The sequence below is a fragment of the Porites lutea genome, chromosome 13, assembly GCF_958299795.1.
Source record: "Porites lutea chromosome 13, jaPorLute2.1, whole genome shotgun sequence".
In the NCBI taxonomy this organism is placed as follows: Eukaryota; Metazoa; Cnidaria; class Anthozoa; order Scleractinia; family Poritidae; genus Porites; species Porites lutea.
This window is the reverse complement of record NC_133213.1, coordinates 18,685,859-18,702,518: the sequence shown is the minus strand read 5'-3', so window position 1 is coordinate 18,702,518 and position 16,660 is coordinate 18,685,859. Positions and strand designations below refer to the sequence as shown.

General features: G+C 40.0%; 1 protein-coding gene across 1 annotated transcript in view; it reads left to right on the top strand.

The window, feature by feature from the left end:
• Nucleotides 1-16,417, top strand: part of LOC140922957 (dynein regulatory complex protein 11-like) — a 27,947-nt gene extending 11,530 nt beyond the window's left edge. The window contains exons 4-29 of the mRNA XM_073373005.1: nt 100-249; nt 435-554; nt 1,449-1,499; nt 1,592-1,647; nt 2,431-2,515; nt 3,272-3,343; nt 3,714-3,776; nt 3,893-3,940; nt 4,595-4,692; nt 5,581-5,665; nt 5,922-5,942; nt 6,219-6,341; nt 6,438-6,513; nt 7,737-7,812; nt 8,428-8,500; nt 9,682-9,753; nt 10,086-10,162; nt 10,731-10,823; nt 11,420-11,517; nt 12,680-12,879; nt 13,183-13,266; nt 13,553-13,652; nt 14,507-14,584; nt 14,978-15,126; nt 15,564-15,653; nt 16,120-16,417. Coding sequence (XP_073229106.1) covers nt 100-249; nt 435-554; nt 1,449-1,499; nt 1,592-1,647; nt 2,431-2,515; nt 3,272-3,343; nt 3,714-3,776; nt 3,893-3,940; nt 4,595-4,692; nt 5,581-5,665; nt 5,922-5,942; nt 6,219-6,341; nt 6,438-6,513; nt 7,737-7,812; nt 8,428-8,500; nt 9,682-9,753; nt 10,086-10,162; nt 10,731-10,823; nt 11,420-11,517; nt 12,680-12,879; nt 13,183-13,266; nt 13,553-13,652; nt 14,507-14,584; nt 14,978-15,126; nt 15,564-15,653; nt 16,120-16,236 — 2,355 coding nt within the window. The 3' untranslated portion in view covers nt 16,237-16,417. The remainder of the gene's footprint in view (nt 1-99; nt 250-434; nt 555-1,448; nt 1,500-1,591; nt 1,648-2,430; nt 2,516-3,271; nt 3,344-3,713; nt 3,777-3,892; nt 3,941-4,594; nt 4,693-5,580; nt 5,666-5,921; nt 5,943-6,218; nt 6,342-6,437; nt 6,514-7,736; nt 7,813-8,427; nt 8,501-9,681; nt 9,754-10,085; nt 10,163-10,730; nt 10,824-11,419; nt 11,518-12,679; nt 12,880-13,182; nt 13,267-13,552; nt 13,653-14,506; nt 14,585-14,977; nt 15,127-15,563; nt 15,654-16,119) is intronic.
• Nucleotides 16,418-16,660: the final 243 nt, after the last annotated feature.

The window sequence follows — 16,660 nt, the reverse complement described above, 5'->3', positions numbered from 1 at the left end:
GACTTTGCAAACTAGTGCTTTAAATAGCTTTTTCACCTTTTGTCAAAAAAATTGACTGATTGATTGATTTAATTAATTTAAAGGTATTTGTTTCCTTAGGTGGTGCATCCCCAGAAAAGAAGAGTCCTGCGGCATTTACTAGATGGTATAATGGGAAGGATTTTAGAACTTAAGAATGAAATGGTGCTGTTGGAATTTTCTGAATATCACTACTTTGATGATGTTCTCTCAGATCTCAAACTTACTCCAGTAAGTTCATTTAACTTGATATGAAACATGGAAATTGTTATATACATGTATGCTGATCTAATTCACCACTGTTTTTCTCACGAAATGACGTATGAGGAACAAGCGCAAAATTCCATACTAATGATGATGCACCACAATCTGGATTTAATTTCTTCCTCTCTTTTTTTTTTCTTATGTACTTTTAGGACGACATAGAAATTCCTATTCCAAAGTACTTCACATATGAAAATTCTAAGGTTCTTCAAGAAAGAGAAAAAATGCTTGGTGGAATCCTAGCAAAAATGGGACCTCAGGACACTACTCCAGTGAGTAATATAATGTTGTTGAAAAAATTTGTTTGCAAAATTATTGTTTTTTGCCATTTAACCTTCATTAACCCATACCCTCCTGGAAATTTTGCCAAAAAATGTCTTCTGATGGTTGATCTGTTTTCTGATAATTAACTGTCTGGTTTCTAAGAGATAAAACTCACCACAAATCCGTTCACAGGTCATACACTTTGTGGTCTCCTGATCCAGATGCAAAATATTCGCTTGTGAAGTTCGGGCATGCACAGAAAGCTCATGACTTTTTCTTTTCACTTTCTCTCCTCCCCTCTTCTTTTTCTTTTCTCTCATCATTTTTTTTCTGTTCCTGGGCATTTAGTAGGCTTCATTTTGTAGGGAAAAGTCTTTGGGAGAGCTTTTAGGATCTTAGGATTAGATAAAAGGGAAGGTAGGTGGGTAGTGGAACTAGATTTCCAGGAAAATTTTCAGGTTGCAATATGTCACATGGTTTTTGCCTTTTTCTCCATTAACCTTGACTGAACCATGCTCATTCTGGTATTGTTTGAAAGATCTCTTCACCTTGCACAAGTTAGCAGACAAAGTTGTCCTTGATTGTGAAAACTGATGAGGTCACAAGCGGTAGAAGGGACATGCAAGGATCCTCATGGGTGGTTATGGGCGGTTCAGGGACAAATGGGTTAAGCAGACACCTATAATAAAGCAGCCACCCTATTGTGCGGCCAGTAATCAAGTCCCGAAATAGTTGTAGAAGAATTTTTGCTGGGTAGAGCACAGCCCAGAAGGTACTGGTCCTAGCTCTATCTGTCACAGACAGAATACGTAACTGTCGGTGGTATTAAGAAATATGTAGCTTCAGTTGTCAATTAAGTTTACACTCACTGAACGTTTTCCCTTTCCAAATTTCCTATCAAGCAAAAGGAAGAAATACAAATGACACTGGATGATGCTATCAGACTTATTCAGGTTAGTTTAAAAAATATTTGAAAACTTTTTGAAACACTCTCAACATTTGCAACATAGCTCGACCCTATTAATTTTTATTTGTTGCATCTTAGGTTCATGAGCGAGCAAGGCAAGGGAGACTTCGAGCAAAATTTATGAGAGAAATCAGGTACTTGATTAAGGTTTTAGAAACTCAATTTAATTCAGTAAGCCAACCACAGTTATAAACTAGGTAATGACAAAATTACTACTAACTGCCATGGTATTACAACCAAAGATTACAGAGTGGACAAAACCAGTGCAAAAGCTGTTTCTCCAACACTGTACTTGTCATAAAAAGTTTCATGAAAATGTGATAGAATATAAAAAAGTTGGTGATCATATCACCAGTGACAGTGACATGTTAGGCCCAAATTTGCATGATTATTTTGATGACTTTCTATGCATTCTATTCATGCTTGGTGTAAATCCAAACGAATTTCAGCTATTGTATACATGCCATGTATATGTGTATTATAGCAACCTTGGTACAAATCAAATAATAATATTTATAATCAAATATTATAAGCATGTCTTACCAATCTTGATCCAGTAGATTCTCTTTTTTGGCAAGTTGGGGATTATGTCATTCCCCCTTGCAAAATCTGTCGTTATGCTAGACATTCTATCAGTGAATCAATCCATGATAGTTGTCCCATTCATTCTAATTCTAATTTATAATTAGAATGTTTTTTACTTTCTTCTGCCTAAAACAGAAATACATAATTTAATGTCCCACATTAATAACAGTCTAAAATATTGCCAAGATTTATTAGTGATACAAAATTTATACAGAAGTTTAGTGCTTTGATTGGGAACACTACTTTTTATATGTGTTCCCTTGTCAGATGAAGTACTTAATGGAGGTTTTTAATTCAACTGTGTTAATTATTTCTTTGATATTTTTTTAAAGGCAACAAGAAGAAAGAGAGAGGCAAGCTCAGTTACGAGGAGCTCCAACCATGGATCCAGATATTGCAGCTACAAAAATTCAAAAGGTACAAGCAAGTCCATTCAATATAAGGCATTATAATTTATTAAATGCATGCATGCTTATACCTTAGGAGGCATGTGTGGCCAACTTCAAACTCCAGATCTGGAGGTCCAGGGTTCAAGCCTTGCCCTGTCGCGTTGTTTCCTTAGACAAGGAACTTAGGCCCGGTTCAGACGCCGCTCCACTCATGTGCTGAACCTAACTGATAAATTAAGTACGGCAAAAGAGCGGCGTCTGAATCAATTTGGTACGGAAGTTTTAGTTTGGTGCGGCAAAAGCGTAAAGTTTGACAGAGTCTGTCGAACTTTTGTCGAACTTAACTTAGGTCCGTCTTAATCAGATGTCGCGCCAGTGTCGCTCCAAAGTCGAACTTATTCAGTTAGGTTTGGCACATGAAAAGTACGGCGTCTGAACCAGGCCTTAGCTCCACTTTGTCTCTTCACCCAGGTATATAACTAAGTACTGGCGAGATACTGTTGGGCGGTAACCCTGAGGTGGATTAGCATCTGGTGCAGCGAGGAGTAGCAATACTCCTAGGTACCGGTGCTTCATGCTAATTAAAAGAGAGGTATGAGCAGGCATGAGATCGAACAGAGGACACTTACAGTTGTCCCTTGCCGTACCATTGAAAGGTGCTCTCTTTAACGCTGTCGGGGATGGCCATTGTTCTTTGAGAATGATGTTCCTTTTGTGTTGGGATTCCTTTTCCCAACAAAATACCCTAACTGTCTGCACTTAATAAAATTGTTTTGCTACATAGGTTTGGAAAGGTTATTCGCAAAGGAGAAAAACCAAGAAAATGAGAGAAGAGGAATTGATATTTGTCGGAATGGTAGGTTCTAAATATTTTGGTGATCACTGTATACCACATGCTTTCATTTAATAGATCATTATGTTGCATTCATTTGGATATTTAACAATAATATTAGTCGCTGATATTCACGTTGCCTGAGGCAACTAATTGTTTTGGTATAATTACATTGATGATTATTCGAGAAAATAAAATTATTGATCAATTTCTGACTCCGAAACATCAAAAAGTCTGGCTGCCATTTTGAAAACTGCTAGCCTTCAATGTTATAATCACCGTGCAGTGATTATAGCAGGATAAAGCAAAGCTCCTAGCCAATCATAGTGCTCTGTTCAATGTAATTATACGAAGTTAAATTATCATTCATTGTCTCCTTAACTAATGTCTCCAGGCTCCCCAATCTGAATCTGAGGACTGGAAAGATACACCCATGTTTACAGCAAACAAGACAGAGGTAAAGTCATCATTTTAACAGAATTTAGAACATACAGCTCTTTTTTTGGTTGGTAATAGTTTGGCTCATTGATGAGTCATAATAATTATATATGCTTTATATGTTTGTGTTTTTAGGAACACAGAAGAGTTGTACAAGAAGAGCATGAGAGGGAATACCAACAGGTTTAGTTCACTCTAGTTTGCCAACATTTCATGCTTTTATTTTCTTTTTTATGAACAAAGGCTATCATCTAGTTCACTAGTCAATTCGTCATCAGTCACCAACATCATTATCATTAAAATTAACATCGTCATCACCATCATGGTCATCCTTAGCCTCATCATCATCATCTTTATCATCATCATCAGCATCATCTTAAAAAATCTTCATCTTTGTCATCATCTGATTATCATCATCATCGCCATCACTGGTCAACACCACCAAGATCATTATTGTACGATATCATTACCAATAACAAAAATTGTTCAAAATGTTTTTTTCATAACTGAAATGTTCTATATTACTAGCCGGCATTGACCATATTTGAAAGATGTACGCCATTATTTTGCTGTTGCTACCAATTGTAAAATATTTGACTGAACCATGGAAGACTGATAGTCTTCACGTGAAGACAGCGGCAAATCAGGCCTTATGTTATCTATGTTGGTGAGAACTTGGTGAAAGATTTCACACATTACGCAAAGGTAAAAAAGCCCTTAATTGTCTCCAAACCAGAGGAAGAATAACAGAATTACCACTCAATGGATAATAACTGCTTTTTGAAGAATATCTGCAAGGAAAAAAAACATTTATTTTATTCCTTGTCACTGTTGTAGGCACTTGTGTCCATAAAAGAAAAGATCCGTGAAATAGAAGGACCAGACATGAAAGAAAACATGCAGGATCAGATTAGACAGTGGTTTATAGAATGCAGGTGAGATTATAAGCTTGTGTAGATTCTGAATAAACTGAAAAGGTAAACCCTCATTGTGAAGCAACATATAAGTTTATTGAAAGGCAATAGACAGTACCACAGGAAAGAACTGCGCAGTAGCTTTCATTTGATTGGTTACACTTCAGGATTTCATCCACAGATGCAGAAGTTAGAACCACCTTGTACAGCATAATTAACAATACCACAGGAAAGTACTGGTCAGTAGCTTTCATTTGAATGGTTACACTTGGGGATTTCATCCACTGGCGCAAAAGCTAGAACCACCTTGTACAACATAATAATAATTACAGTACCACAGGAAAGTACTACTCAGTAGCTTTCATTTGAATGGTCACACCTAGGATTTCATCCACAGACTCAAGAGTTAGAACCACCTCACACACTCACACAGTCACACACTTTATTAACAACTGACATACATGAAGTCCGTTTCCACCCGCAAATAGCAAGTGCTAGTGGAGGCGGGCGCAGAGATACATGGGTACCACAACCACCTTGTTGGAACATGACAGACAGTACCTCAGGAAAGCAGTGCTCAGGGCCCAAAATTCCACTCCGTTTAAAGGATACTAGAATCTGGGAAAATTTTTGCTTGTGGAATCCGGAATCGTATTCCAAGAAATTTTTGTTTGTAGAATCCGGAACCCTTGGCTTTGGAATTTGAAATACAGCTCAACGAATCAGGACTCCCATTAATGATTGGATTCCTGAATCCAAGTTCCACTTTTTAAGGGAATCTAGAACCTGGAATCCAGAATCCAAGCCCGTCTTGGATTCCCTTACATGTCTTACATGGGGGGAGGGGGGGGGGGAGAAATTTAGCAAAATCCAAGCGTTATTAGTTAATTCGCGTGATTTTGTTCTCAGGGACAAAACAGGCAAGTTTCCTGATTATCCCGACGATGATGAAGGAGGTTCGGCTGCCATTTTCAAAGAGAAAGATCCTGCTGAGGTAACTTTTAAGAGTTTCTCTCAGTGGTGGACCCAGGGGAGGGGTCTGGACCCCACTTATTTTTAGACCAAACTCAAAGGGCCGAAAAAAAATTTTTTTGAGACCGAGTCCCGCCCCCCCCCCCCCCTCCCCCACCCCCTTATCTGGAGGTCTGGATCTGCCACTGTCTCTTGTTACTATATTTATGTTTACTTGTGACTTATGTTGTTGAACAAGTCTCTAATGAGTATTTTTTTGTTTAACATCTTTTTTGCAGATGGAAAAAGAAGAAGGACAGGTATTTACATTCTGTTACAATAACAAAATATAAGAAAAGACTCTCAGTTCATTATGTCATTTTCACAATGAAGTTATACTCATGGAAAGTGTACCAAAAAGTGGGATCCACATGAAGAGGTGTTTTGCTCTTTAAACCTGTGGCTGTTTAACGTTATCGTTACTGTCGCTCTAACGGGAAACTCGCTACTACAAAAATAAAATTATATCCTAGGATGCTATTGATTTTGGCGCATCAATTGTTTGCGTATCTGTAACAAGTCAAAATCGATTGCAGGATGACGATGGAGGGAAGAAGAAAAAGGGAAAGAAGGGAAAAAAAGAAAAGAAGGAGAAAAAAGACAAAAAGGATAAAAAAGGAAAAGGCAAAGGAAAGGGCAAAGGAAAAGGCGGGGATGAGGTAATTTTTCTGTTTTTTTGTTTGTATTTTCTTTTTTTAAGAAAAAAAAAAATCCTCTTCTGGTTTCATTCATTGCTTCTCTCCCCTTTTTTGCAGGAAGAAGAGGAAGGAATAAAAATGCAAATTTCAAACTTTGTTCCAACAGTCAATGAAGCCGCTGCTACATATAAAGGTTGGTGTCAAATTTACACGTACTAATCTTGCTTGTTTAAAAGAAGTTTCTTGAGATCCATCCATTTTCCCTCTGTTTTGAAAGACCCTTAGGATTCCCCAGTTGGTAGCCTGCGTAGGTGGCGGGATTCTTGTGCGCGGGGTACTAGGGAGCTTTGGCATCGACGACGGCAACGGCAACGAAAACGTCAGTTTTAGAATGAATTCCCGTTTTTTCAATCTTTGTCGCGTTTATTCCAATTTGCTGAAAATGGCAAGTGCAGGCAATTTTCCCTGGAGTTGATTTCTTGACGACCGCACTCAAGTTTAGAGAGAGAAAAAGAGATTCGTCGTCGCTTGTTTACGTCCTCCATAAAACTTACAATTAGGCATTTTCACGTCGTAGTCGTGCAAGGACGGTGAAGAAATGTACAAAAAAGCGTGATGCACGTGCAAAGTTGTCGTTTTGCGTAATAAACCTATTGCTTTTTTTACGTCCTGGTTGCCGTCACCGTCGTCGTTGCTAAAGCTCCCTACTTTTTTGGCAGCGGAACCGCCACGCGAAGCGAGCGGCAAAGCCGTGAGGGAAAATCAAATTGATTTCAAATTGATTTGTACCCACTCTTCTCGCGGCTCCGCCGCTAAAACAGCACTCCCACGCTAATCCCGCCAGCTATACAGGCTACCCACTTAGAGGAGATTGGGTACAAGTTTTGGGTGCAGTGATTTCTGGGATAGTTTGGATGGATAAGCGTTAATAGTTATGATTGATCGTTGGTATTCAAGGCAACCATTTAATTAACCAATCATAAGTAACACTCGCCAATCCAAATGATCCCAGAAATCATTGCGCCGAAAGCATGTACCCAATCTCCCTTGAATGGGAAATACTGAGGGTCTTTCAAAACAGACGGAAAATGGATGGATCTCAAGGAACTTCTTCTAAAGAATCAAGATTAGCACATGTAAATTCCCCCTATAGTTTCTGTAGTGGGGAATAGACTCTAGCTTATGTTTTGTTTTTGCCAATGTAGGTCTCAAGGAAATTGCCCTTTATCTTTTCATCAATTTTGCGTTCATATGAACTTGAATACATCGAAATTTGAAGTAAACGATTCCCTAGAGTGTTTTCACACGAGCTTCACTGGGAAAAAAGAGGTCTTATTAGCATCTTACTCTCAACAAAAAACTGAATTTTTCACAAAATAGCCAATTGTGCATCTCGTGCATTTATTTTTCATTAAGACGTGTGGCAATTCAGAGAGGAGGCAAGCAATTTTGAGCAGAAACATGACGCAGAGTTGATCAAGGAGGCCAAAAGGTATTTGTTTTATTTTATATAAACTAGTTCTGAGATACAGAGTTACTTGTATGGCAATAGACGGTACCACAGGAAAGAACTGCACTGTAGCTTTCATTTGAATGGTCACACTTCAGGAGTTCATCCATGGGCTCAAAAGTTAGAACCACCTTGTACAGCATAATAATCTGAAGAACTGTCTTGCCCCAAAAAATGTGAAAATGTGCAACCCCATTCTAGTAATTCTATTTAAAATGCGACCCAATTCTAGTCAATCCAGTCGTGAAAATGCGACCCAATCCAGCGGCACATCCCTATTAGCCTCTTAGAAGGAAGTACCCCCCCCCCCCCCCCCCCGGTGTGTTGTTTCCTGAATGTCTAGTGCACCTCCATCGAGGATTAGTGTGGCGCTCAGACATCACATTAAGCCTCTAAACGAGTGAACTGTGTATCGATATAGCCTGTACACAGAGCGCCTGGGGCGCGCGAAAGCGAACTCATCCCCACCCTTTTGCGCTAGCGGTCAATAAATCCCCCGCGCACTGGACGATCTCAAAAAGAGAAATATGTTATGTCTATGAACATGATTTGTAACAGTGGATGTTGAATTTACAGTTTAGCGTCTCATTTTTTTAGGATTGAAGTCGAAGAGGAAATTCGTAAACAAGTCGACGAGCTCATGCGACAGGAGCTAAAGAACTTAAAAATGGTTTGTACTGACCGTGGTGTAATGCATTTGGTTTATACTGCATATACTACTCTTCTCCTTCCATCAATGGACAGTAAAGTCACATACTCAGAAAAAAGCAAACTGTTCACATGTACTTGGAAACGCTTTAGATTTCTCGACTTGAAAGTAATCGCTTTTCTCACCTTTATACTAGACGGCTTAAACGTCTTAAACAACAAGAACGTGTATTAATTTTGTCGATCAGGCACGTCAAACTTCAGACGTCTGTTTTGTTTTCACGTTTATCTTGTGTTCTAGTTCCGATGGATTTAACCAAATCTTCATTGCACTTTTTTTGACCAAAAGAGTCATAGAGGGAGGTTAAACCCTCTCCCGATCGCAATGTCATAAAACTTCTAACTGTTGGTAACTTGTTTCCGTCACTACGACATTAGGGCCTTTAAGATGCCGCGACAGCGACGACAACAAGAACATCAAAAAAGCAAAAGGTTGAATAGGCAAAACAACAACTCTACACGTGAATCACGCTTTTTTGTACTTTTCGTTGCCGTCACTGCAGGACTACGACGGGGAAATGCCTAATTTCATTTTGTGGAAGACGACAAGCGACGGCTAATTTTTTCTTTCTTTCTGAACTTGAATATGGTTCTTGGGAATTCGGCTCAAAAAGAGTTCGCTTGCATTTGACAAAGTAAATGAGTTGGAGTAATCGTGATAGAGATTGAAAGAACGCAAATTCACTTTTTAAGCGACTTTTTCGTGGCCCTTGTCGTCTTGGTATCTTAAACTCCCTATTCTCGTAGCAGAATGACTGCGGGTATGACGTTTTATCACCAAAGTGACGCTGGCCCACGCGCGCGCACGATTTTTATAGAGAAAATCTCGTCATCGTAGTCCTCTTCTTAGAATCTAAGGATCGGTTATTTAAACGAAGTCTAACTTAGACCGCAGTTTAGGAAATCTTTGCACCAGCTTATCTCTTCCTGAGTGTGTAAACATGGCCTTAGTCATTTCTGCGTGGCCCTTTAGGGTTTTTTGGTGTGTTTTCTCTAGTTGAGCGAAACCTGCATTTGGAGCGCGCGTTTGATTTTGATGAATTCATCATCCATTGTGACGTATTGTATTCTTATCTTACAAATCTGGTGCAACTGAGAGGAAGCATATATACTAAACAAAACCTTTTCTTTGTGTATTTTCAGGCTGTTGACAGAGAGAAAGGAGGAAAAAAGGGAAAGAAGGGCAAGAAGAGTGGGAAGAAAAGTGGAAAAAAGGCAAGGTTTCAAAACTTTTCAAAACACAGTAGTTTTACGCAAAATAGATACTGTCCAGGGCCGAGTTGTTCAAAGCTGAGTTAAGATAAGCCAGGGTTAGAGCGAGATTTGAATTCAGATTTGGAAGCTTGAAAAGCATTTCAGTTTTAATTCTTTTTGTCTGCTAGTTGATGATTGAAAGCTCTAAAAATAACAGAGAGAATTATCCCAGAAAATGCTTTTGAACACAAGAAAAAGAAACCCGGGTTAAATTTTTCCCCGGGTTAAGCGCTAATCGGCCTTCGAACAACTAGGCCGCTGTAAAAATTGATCGTAATGTTTTATTTCAATAGAAAAAGAAGAAGAGTGGAAAGAAAAGTGGAAAAAAAGGGAAAAAGAAAAAGAAGGAAAAGGATTTGACAGCGGACAGGTTTGTGATTTGTCACTGCTCACTCTTAGCGTACGATCCGCAGTAGTTAGTTTACATCGTGATGTCATGCGTGAGTAGACTTGGTTGAATTATCTGGTAAAAGTGCAAGAAAAAGGGAAATTTCTTGAAATTACAGACCTAATAAGTAAGAAAACACATTGGCATGTGCCTTGAAACCTTTTATTAGCATAACTACACATTTGCACTTGCCTTGAAAAGTTTCTTTAGCATAGCAACGCATTTGCGCTTGCCTTGAACGGTTTAATTAGCGTAACAACGCTTTTGCACGTGCGTTGAGCGGTAAATCAGCATAACAACGCCTTTGCACGTGCCTTGAACGGTTAATTAGCAAAACAGCACATTTGCACGTGTCTCGAACGATTTAATTAGCATAACAACGCATTTGCACGTGCCTAGAACGGTTTAATTAGCGTAACGACGCATTTGCGGGTGCCGTCATTGGTTTAATTAGCGTAACAAAACATTTGTTGTTGTTGTTTCTTTTTTTTGTCTTGTATCGGCTGACTATTGGGTCGTCTTGTATTAACAATAACTTTACGTTTTTTAGAACTATTGAGTCTCTATATGAAGAGTTGGTGCATGAAGGGATTTTAGTTCGAGCTCCAAAAACTAGACTGAAAGAATACGCTGGCGAATACAGGTACATCTTTACATTGTGATGTTGCTGCAGGGCCACCAAAACTAGTGTTTAAAATCTGACAAAGCTGCGAGCAGAATGAAACAGTTAGGGGCAAAGGGCAGTCAATATCGGACATGTTATCGATTGCACTTGGAGCAATGGTTGGGCACAGTTGGTTTAGTGCGGCCTTCTGTGCCATAGGTGGTGAGCGGGAGAAGATAGCTTAGGACCAAAAAATCCTAAATACCCTTTTTGGGACAACACCCTCAATTTTATTACCCTGTCTAGGACAAACGACAAAATGAACGGTAATAACAGGTAATACCCTGTTTATAATTAGGACAGAATCTCCAATTGTATACCTTGTTTAGGATAGAGAGGACAAAAAGCATATCCTATCCAGCGGCCCATCCCCGTAGGGAGTACCCCCCCACGAGGGTTCTGAGTTCGATTCCCAGCTGTGACCTCTCGGAGTAAGGGGGAGAGCCAACAACAAACTCAACCCAGGGAGGCGAGTGATCTCACCGCTGCGTCGACCCTGTCTCCCCCCTCCCCCCCCCCCAAAAAAAAAAACCCACCCCTCTAAATAACGACTGTACGTTCTCGTTTCATTTTAGTTACCTCGGTACCACACTCCGTCAGGCTAATATCGAGCCTATGCCATCCATATCTGACGTCAGAAGAGTCATCACAGAGTTCGCTATACTGCCATTAGGTAACTAATCGTTTGTTTTTGTTATTTTAACATAGAATTTGAAACTGTTCATAGGTTGCGTGGACATCACTATGGGATTTTAAGGTCTTGGTAGTGTACCTGTTTTCTGAGATGTTCTTAGCCTTTGTACTATTATAAGGAATTCCGGAATCAGGTAAATTATTGCCTGTTGAATCTGGAATCCAGGAAAATTTTGCTTGAGGAATCTAGAATCTTGGTCTTTGAAATCCGGAATACAGCTCAAGGAATCTGGAATCCTACTAACGATTAGAATCCAGGGCGGAGTTGTTCGAAGCTGGGTTAAGATAACCCAAAGGTAGTGCGAAATTTGAATTCAGATATGAAAGCTTAAAACGCAAATTCAGTTTAATTCTTTTCGTCTACAATTTGATGATTGGCTAATCTAAAAAGAGAAGAGAAAATTCTCCGGGAAAATGCTTTTGAAGAAAAGAAAAAGACCCCCGCGTTAAGATATAACCCTGGGTTAGCGCTTATTGGCCTTCGAACAACTGGGCCCAGAATCCAAGTTTCACTGGCAAAGTTGGGATCCAATACCTGGAATCCGGAATCCACGACGTGGAATCCAGAGTCCAAGACGTTGTTGGATTCCATGACATGCGGCGAGTAGCCTGTAGCACAAGCCTTTATTTTGGCGAGTGATCGCTCAACATTTTCGGTATTTAACCCGCTATACATGATTTCAAGGGCAGATCAATCAGGCATGTCGGAGAGAGTAGAAAGTACCATCATCGTTGAGGCGGGATGAGACGAGAAAATCCATGTGGGAAGAAGGAAGAAAATATTCCCTTTTCTTTTCTCTCGGTTCCTTCTGTAGGTACCGAGGCACAGATAACATACTACAAAAGAAACAATACAACCAAATAATTAAACTCCAGGAGAACTCTATTTTTTGGTTTCCTTGTTTCTTTTGTGGCAACGGTACCTGCAGAAAGACCCTTTCTGTCTCTGTGTCCCCCTTGACTTACAGATCATTTCAGATGAAACCCTGAGTAAGTTTTAGTCCTCGCGCGGCCTCATAAGAAATCGTACCGGAACATACTTTCCCCTTGAGTGCCAGCCGCTTGATCGGAGGCGAAAATTATTGGCTGACTGATTGGTTGAATTTTGACGTTTCAATCTTTCCCCGTGATTTGTCTTGCAGGATCCCAAGCTGTGCATGAAAAGTCACCGGTGGTCAAGTCTGTTCTTATCGCTGGCCCACGAGGTGTTGGAAAGAAAATGCTGGTGCACTGTGTTTGCACGGAGACTGGAGCGAACATGTTTGACCTGACAGCTGCTAATATCGCGGGAAAATACCCCGGGAAGGCAGGGCTACAGATGATGTTACACATGGTGTTCAAGGTATAATCATTTGATTTTAGCATCTTTTGTCAGTGTTTCAAAATATTGTAACAAAACGAGAAAATCACATAAAAATGTGTGTTCTTCTGTTTGCTTTCACTGTAAAGGGCTTGATCTCCTTTTCTTTATATTTTTTTCTTCTTAGTTGTTGGATAGATACTAATAAGCATTGTGTTGTTACTGGATTTGTACTGAGGACTCGGGGTTTGAGGACGGGGTGTGGAGGGGAGGGAGCGGGCTTGAGCATCTTTGTTCCTGTAGTTAACTGCGTTGAAATTCATCTCTCTTTTCTGTTTGCTACAGGTTGCTCGTCAACTTCAACCCTCCGTAGTCTATATCGGTGATGCAGAGAGAACCTTTGTGAAGAAAGTTCCCAAGACAGACAAGGTAACATTCAACTCTTTTTCACATTTCATGACCTATGTTGCTACATGCACATTGTGAATGAGAAATCAAACATTCGCGATGGGAGGGAGAAATCGACGCGTTTTCAAGGTGAACTGTCGATGACAGAAGACGTGTTGCCCCCAGCCAGCGCAAAGCGCGGGAAAAATCGAACCGCTATCACCCAGTGTAGTTGGTACCCAAAGCGCGGGAAAGCACAAGAAACTTCCTTCAGTAGCAAAAAAGAAACGTTAAGTTAACAAAACTATGTTCTTTTTATTGTTTATAGACCGACCCCAAGAGACTGAAGAAGGACCTGCCGAAGATTTTGAAAACTCTTAAACCAGAGGATCGAGTCCTTATCGTAGGCACCTCAAGAATGCCCTTTGGTATCCTTCAGTAATATTGTGTATTGAAAATAGGGTTCAATTCAGGTTTCTGGAAAACTGCCCACCTACCCCTCCCCTGAGCTAACATTAACACTGACTTCTCACTTAGGGTAAAATGTTGCCTTAGGGGAAGGGTAGGTGGGCAGTTTCTCACAAACCTAAATTGATCCGAAAAAATAACATACCATTACCATTTACATGGGAAAACCGGAAATTCCCGTTGAAAAATTAAAGTGGTTCACGCTTTTCCTGTTGAGAAGCTATAAATAATATGATCAACAAATAACGGAAAACAAATTCCGATAACCTGCTCGACACGTCCTCCATGGAGGAACTCAAAGCACAAGACGGCGCTTTTGTTCATTATTTTTTGTTGAACATTCCCTCACTTATTTTTTGGAGACTGCCCCGCCCCTTAACGCAAGGCCTGGATCGGGCACTGATATGAACCACTCTTTTTAGATAACCAGTTGATCTGGATATACTTAGTAGTGGTCCTTCTCACACACGTCAGTTTTAATTTTTAAATATTTGAGCACGAGATTCTGTGCTAAGTGTAAGCAACCAAGCTTCGCCTTTTCAAATGTCCCTGTTAACACAAGATATCATTAAGGTCGCTCTGAGTGTAATTATGGTGAGACTTAAAAACCGCTTTATTATTGTTAACATAAAGGTCGGTCTATCAGTTGAGCATTTGTTATTGCGTCTTAGCCGACTGTGCCTTAAACGAGCGTTTCACATGAAGGGGAACAGGCTATCTCTGTGTGATGTGCTAAACGAATCTTTGGCATGAACCGTAATATCAGATTTAAGTGTGCGTCATTGTTTTTGTTTTATTCCTTAACTAAACCAAGATGCTGAGATCAAGCCGTTCTGTGGTCTTTATCAGAAAATTCTTCTTCTTCCAAGACCTGATTATGCCTCGAGGTTCTGTAAGTATACTCTATTTATCTCGATCTATCTGTTTATTGCAGCACTTAAAAGTCTAGTGCAAAGAGTCTGCGGGTTTTTGCGGAAGAGCGTAGGTTACCTTGGTAACTGGTGTACGGGGACCTGTGAGGGTGACTTGCTTGTAGTGTGTAGTCGCTACATTTGACGTCATCATACACCCTGTACCTTGCGCAGTATGGCAACCATCCACGGTCCAAAGAGCCTGAGGACTCTTGACACGTGATCCAACACGCACCCATCTCCGATTTTTGAGGGAGTGCTGGCTAAACACAGCCTTCTCTAGACTACTACTGCGATAGAAAAAAATAATTCTCGTCTGTCTTACACTGCACGTGCCTTTTAAAACATTATTAAACTTTCGTGTTTGCTTGTAGTGTTATGGAAGACGCTGGTCACAAGGTATGGCGGACGCTTAACGGAGCAATTAGACGTGAGTTCGTTGGCGAAAATAACTGACGGCTACACTCCAGGTCACATGGCTCAAGCCATCCAACAGATTCTTACGGAAAGACGTGTTCAGCAGGTTTGTACTGCCCCAGTTTATTACTTGTTGATCGCTCATGCCGAGACTTTTACTGGTAAAATTTGACCATTCGCTCCCCACCCGCGCACGCGCCTGGGCCCCACTAAAAGGAGTTCGCTTCTCGGACCATTCGTAATGCGTAGAAAGCATGCGTAGCACCAAAACGAGGTACTATCCGTTAAGAAAGTTTCGCGCCATAGTTTATTAGTAGTACAGAAGAGAAATGACGTCAGGATGACTTAAATTTGCACTGTTTGTTTGACTTTTGTCATTTCAATGACCAAAAGTGAGGAATGTGCTAATAGAAATTTATTTAGTTCGACAAATGTTAACTGTGCGCAGCACCATTGCGTACACTTAGGTTGCATATGATGCTACAACATGTCATGACAACATGATACAACATGTCATTGACCAGTATTTCGTCTACATTTCAGCTGTCAAAGAGACCGCTGTTAGCGGTAGAGTTTGTGGCACCACTGGCACGCATTGATCCAATTTACAAAGAAGAGGAAGAAGCGTTTAAGGTGAGTGACAAATCTCCTCGCGTAAGAATTGCGTCACGATGTGGCAAAACGTGATCTTATTCAATCCTAGTGCCCAGTCTTTGCTCGCACCACAAGCGTGAGAACACGGATGTCTCCACTTGTGAGAAGCTTAAGTTCGTCTGGTGATATTGGCAGGGGCAGAATCTGTACAATTTTGGAGCCGCTTATTTGCATCTTTGGGATTTTCATGGGCGCTGGTTTACAGCCATATATCTGACCATACATTGAGGTTGAACGACAGAGCTACTTATAATAATATGTACAAATATAGATAATTTACAAAGCTACATAAAACTCACTAACTACTAACAACGTAGTATACCATAAATATACCGCCGAATTTTACTCGCCAAGTTACGATATTTCGATCGAGCAACCGATGATTTCTACTGTTGCCAAGTCTCCGGGAACTACCTTACGTTACACATGTTCCTTTACCTTGCAGACTTGGTACGCCAAGACACCACTGGGCAAAAAGCGCGCCAAAGCCGCGGCTGGAGATGATGAGGGGGACAAGAAAGGAAAGAAAGGAAAAAAAGGAGGAAAGAAAAAGAAAAAGTAAAAACAAGAAATGGAATTAAACGTGCGAAGTAAGCGAGAAAAAGAAAATGAATGCAGTCGTTTTTGGTACATTAGATTTTTTGTTACTGTATTGTAAATAATGTTGGATACTCCTTGAGACATTTTGTACATATCAAACTGCTGTGAATAAAAAATAAAATTAACCAACAATTAACTTGAAACATTGTTTGGTACGTATATCAACAAAACGATAGCAATGGTGAAATTCAATTTTATTTGCGTAAATGTGACCTCTAGAACATTTCTAAACATAACATTAACTAGCGATACATATCTTGCACGGTAAAGAAAATTCAAATTTTTAAGCAAAATGGGTGAAAATTTTTGAAAAAATCAAATTTGGCAACTATCTAAAAACAATATTTTTATAGTCTAGAAAGACTTGGTTTCCATCCACAACATCA